General features: G+C 44.5%; 1 protein-coding gene across 1 annotated transcript; it reads left to right on the top strand.

Moving 5' to 3' along the window:
* Window positions 1-413: 413 nt before the first annotated feature.
* On the top strand, window positions 414-1,899 carry LOC308264137 (glycylpeptide N-tetradecanoyltransferase 1; the record flags this gene model as incomplete). The annotated part of the gene is made up of 2 exons (XM_080697262.1): window positions 414-537; window positions 668-1,899. The coding sequence occupies 2 exons, from the start codon at window positions 414-416 to the stop codon at window positions 1,897-1,899; spliced, it is 1,356 nt and encodes a 451-aa protein (XP_080553388.1).
* Between the last annotated feature and the right edge of the window lie 1,752 nt (window positions 1,900-3,651).

The raw sequence follows: 3,651 nt of genomic DNA, 5'->3' as shown, positions 1-3,651 counted from the left end.
GGTTTTTAGGTTTCTAGACTGAGTAACTTGTGTTTGAGCAACTTGTGTTTGGTAATAGTATGAAATGACTTAGGGAGTAATGGAAGAAGTAAAATAGAGTGTGGAAAGTCAAGAATACCATATTAAATTTCGTACCTCTGGGTGTCTTTAAGAAAGTCAAGGGAATTTTCTACTTTCAGGTATATGAGCAGTTCTGGGATTTAGCAGAAAGCACAGGGTAGATTTTAACATTTAAGAGTTGTTTTGTGGAATAAATTAGATACTTCACAGGGAGCACTTACTGCAGTGTCTGGCACATTGGAGTCATTTCATAAATGTCATTATTAGTGACAGTATTGGAATGTAGATTATCATTGAAGCCAGAAGACTGAATAAGATTGCTTTCAGAGGGAGCCCGGCTCTCGCAACCCAAGATGGCGGACGAGACATCAGTGAAGCCGCCGGCACCTAAGCAGCCGCAGATGATGGAAGGGAACGGCAATGGCCACGAGCACTGCAGAGACTGCGAGAACGAGGAGGACAACAGCTACAACCGAGGTGGCTTGAGTCCAGCCAATGATACTGGAGCCAAAAAGAAGAAAAAAGAAACAAGAGAAGAAGAAAGAAAAAGGCAATGAGACAGACTCGACCCAGGATCAGCCTGTGAAGATGAACTCTTTGCCACCAGAGAGGATCCAGGAAATACAGAAGGCCATCGAGCTGTTCTCAGTGGGCCAGGGACCTGCCAAAACCATGGAGGAGGCCAGCAAGCGGAGCTACCAGTTCTGGGAAACAGAGCCTGTGCCTAAACTCGGTGAAGTGGTGAACACCCATGGCCCCGTGGAACCTGACAAAGACAACATTCGCCAGGAGCCCTATACCTTGCCCCAGGGCTTCACGTGGGATGCCTTGGACCTGGGGGACCGCAGTGTGCTAAAAGAACTATATACCCTCCTGAAGGAGAACTATGTGGAAGATGATGACAACATGTTCCGATTTGATTATTCCCCAGAGTTTCTTTTATGGGCTCTCTGGCCACCGGGCTGGCTCCCTCAGTGGCACTGTGGGGTTCGAGTGGTCTCAAGTCGGAAACTGGTTGGGTTCATTAGTGCCATCCCAGCAAACATCCACATCTGTGACACAGAGAAGAAGATGGTAGAGATCAACTTCCTGTGTGTCCACAAGAAGCTGTGCTCCAAGAGAGTGGCTCCAGTCCTGATCCAAGAGATAACCTGGTGGGTTCACCTAGAGAGTATTTTCCAAGCTGTTTATACTGCCGGGGTAGTGTTGCCAAAGCCTGTTGGCACTTGCAGGTACTGGCATCAGTCCCTAAACCCACGGAAGCTGATTGAAGTGAAGTTCTCCCATCTGAGCAGAAACATGACCATGCAGCGCACCATGAAGCTCTACCTACTGCCAGAGACTCCCAAGACAGCTGGGCTGCGACCAATGGAAAAGAAGGACATTCCAGTAGTGCACCAGCTCCTCACCAGGTACTTGAAGCCGTTTCACGTCATGCCAGTCATGAGCCAGGAGGAGGAGGAGCATTGGTTCTACCCCCAGGAGAATATCATTGACACTTCCGTGGTGGAGAATGCAAATGGTGAGGTGACAGACTTCTTGAGCTTTTATACACTTCCCTCCACCATCATGAACCATCCAACCCACAAGAGTCTAAAAGCTGCTTATTCTTTCTACAACGTTCACACCCAGACCCCTCTTCTAGACCTCATGAGCGACGCCCTTGTGCTCGCCAAAATGAAGGGGTTCGATGTGTTCAATGCAATCAATCTCATGGAGAACAAGACTTTCCTGGAGAAGCTCAAGTTTGGCATAGGGGACGGCAACCTGCAGTATTACCTGTACAATTGGAAGTGCCCCAGCATGGGGGCTGAGAAGGTCAGGCTGGTGTTACAGTAATCAGTCGCCAATGAAATTCTGGATAAAGCCACTGGGAATTCAAACCAGGAAATGGAACCCCACCACTTGTTGGTCCAATTTTCACTAACGTGAGAATCCCTGGCAAAGGGAACAGAACTGAACCGGCTTTACCAAACTGCCAGTGAACTTGACGATTGTATTGCAGTGGCGTAGGCTGCGTGACGTCACCTCTGGCCGTGTCTCTGGTTTCCCTGTTTTCCAATTAATCAGATCCTCATGCAGCTGTGATCAAGGGAATGTAACTGCTGAAAACTAGCTCGTGATTGGCATATAATGGAGTTAACGGGTGAATAATAAAAGTATATATTATAGATAGATAGATAGATAGATAGATAGATTGCTTTCAGAAAAGTGAAATGAAGCCGGGCGTGGTGGTGTATGCTTGTAATCCCAGCATTCGGGAGGCTGAGACTGGAAGATCGTGGTTCGCGGACAGCCTCAGCTACTTAGTGAGGCCCTCTGCAACTCAGTGTGACCCGGTTTCAAATTAAAAGAATAAAAAATGGGGCAGGGGGTGTGGCTCGGAGGTCAAATAAAAAAAAAGAAAAGAAAAGGAAAAGGAAAAAATAGGTCCCTGACCAATACCAAAAGAGAAGCCACAGGCAGGAAAGGATCTAGGAGTTGTGAAGTTGAACAAGAGTGCAAAGCCAGGCACAGGTGTGTTTCGTGAAGCAAGGGGAGTGGAGGAGTGAGTGGTCCATGATCAGTGGGATGAAAGGTTGCTCTGAGTTTAAGTAGACTGAGAATTAATTTTTTTCTAAACAAATTTAGAGATGAGAAGGCCATTGTTGATCTTGGTAAAGGCAGATTTGGTGACCAGTGAAAAGAGACTGGAGTGGGTTGGGACATGAACAGAAGAGAAAATGTCATAACTTATCAACAACCACAAAGTTCGAGCTGTAGGCCAGGCAATATGTAGGAGGTCAATTATTATTTTCATCGTTGTTTAGGAGATATTTGTCATGTTGTCATGGTTAAATGTCAATAGAGAAAGAATGGAAGTTACAGAATAAAGAGAAAATAATTGCTGGGGCAAGTTCTCCAAGAAGGAAGAAAGGGAATTCAACAAATGAATTAGAGTACTGATGGAGCCCACATAAGAATTCACTAGTTTACTTAGCCATTTACTTTCTGTAGTTGGAGACAGTTGATGAAGATGAGAAAATTAAGCATCTGGGAAATTAGAAGTTAGGACTTCATTCTTATTAGGAGACATTAGAAGTCAATTTTCTTTTACAGCCAGTTTTTGCTCTAATTTACTTACCTTGTGAACCTAGGAATAATCGTATAAGTCAATTTATTGTCTGTGCCCAGTAGAAGTAATGACCCTATTCATAATTATTAATATTTTTATTTATTTGGAAACTAGGAGGAACATGATTAAATTCCTCTTCATGTGGTAAAGGCTCTGTGAGATGTGGGGGGGTTTAAGTGGGAAGAATGAAGAAATCATGGGTGAAGGTTCACATTCTGTTGTACCTATATATTAGCTTTGGGAAAAGGAGGTAAAGCTGTGGGAGAGTATTGTAGCCCTGCCACTGATGAGCTATGTAACCTTAAGTGACTTTTCTCATGTCCAAGTCTCATTTTCTGTTCTCAGGAGGAATTATATTGATATCATGCCCCTAGGTGTCGTGATAAGATTTAAGAGATAACACATGCAACAGTGCTCAAGAAATGCTACGTTATTAAATTGGAGTGTTTGTTCTTACCAGGTCAATTAGATGAATA

Source organism: Muscardinus avellanarius, assembly GCF_963383645.1.
Source record: "Muscardinus avellanarius genome assembly, chromosome: 6".
Lineage (NCBI taxonomy): Eukaryota > Metazoa > Chordata > Mammalia > Rodentia > Gliridae > Muscardinus > Muscardinus avellanarius.
Note: the sequence above shows the minus strand (reverse complement) of the source record. Positions and strands in the feature narration are given on the sequence as shown.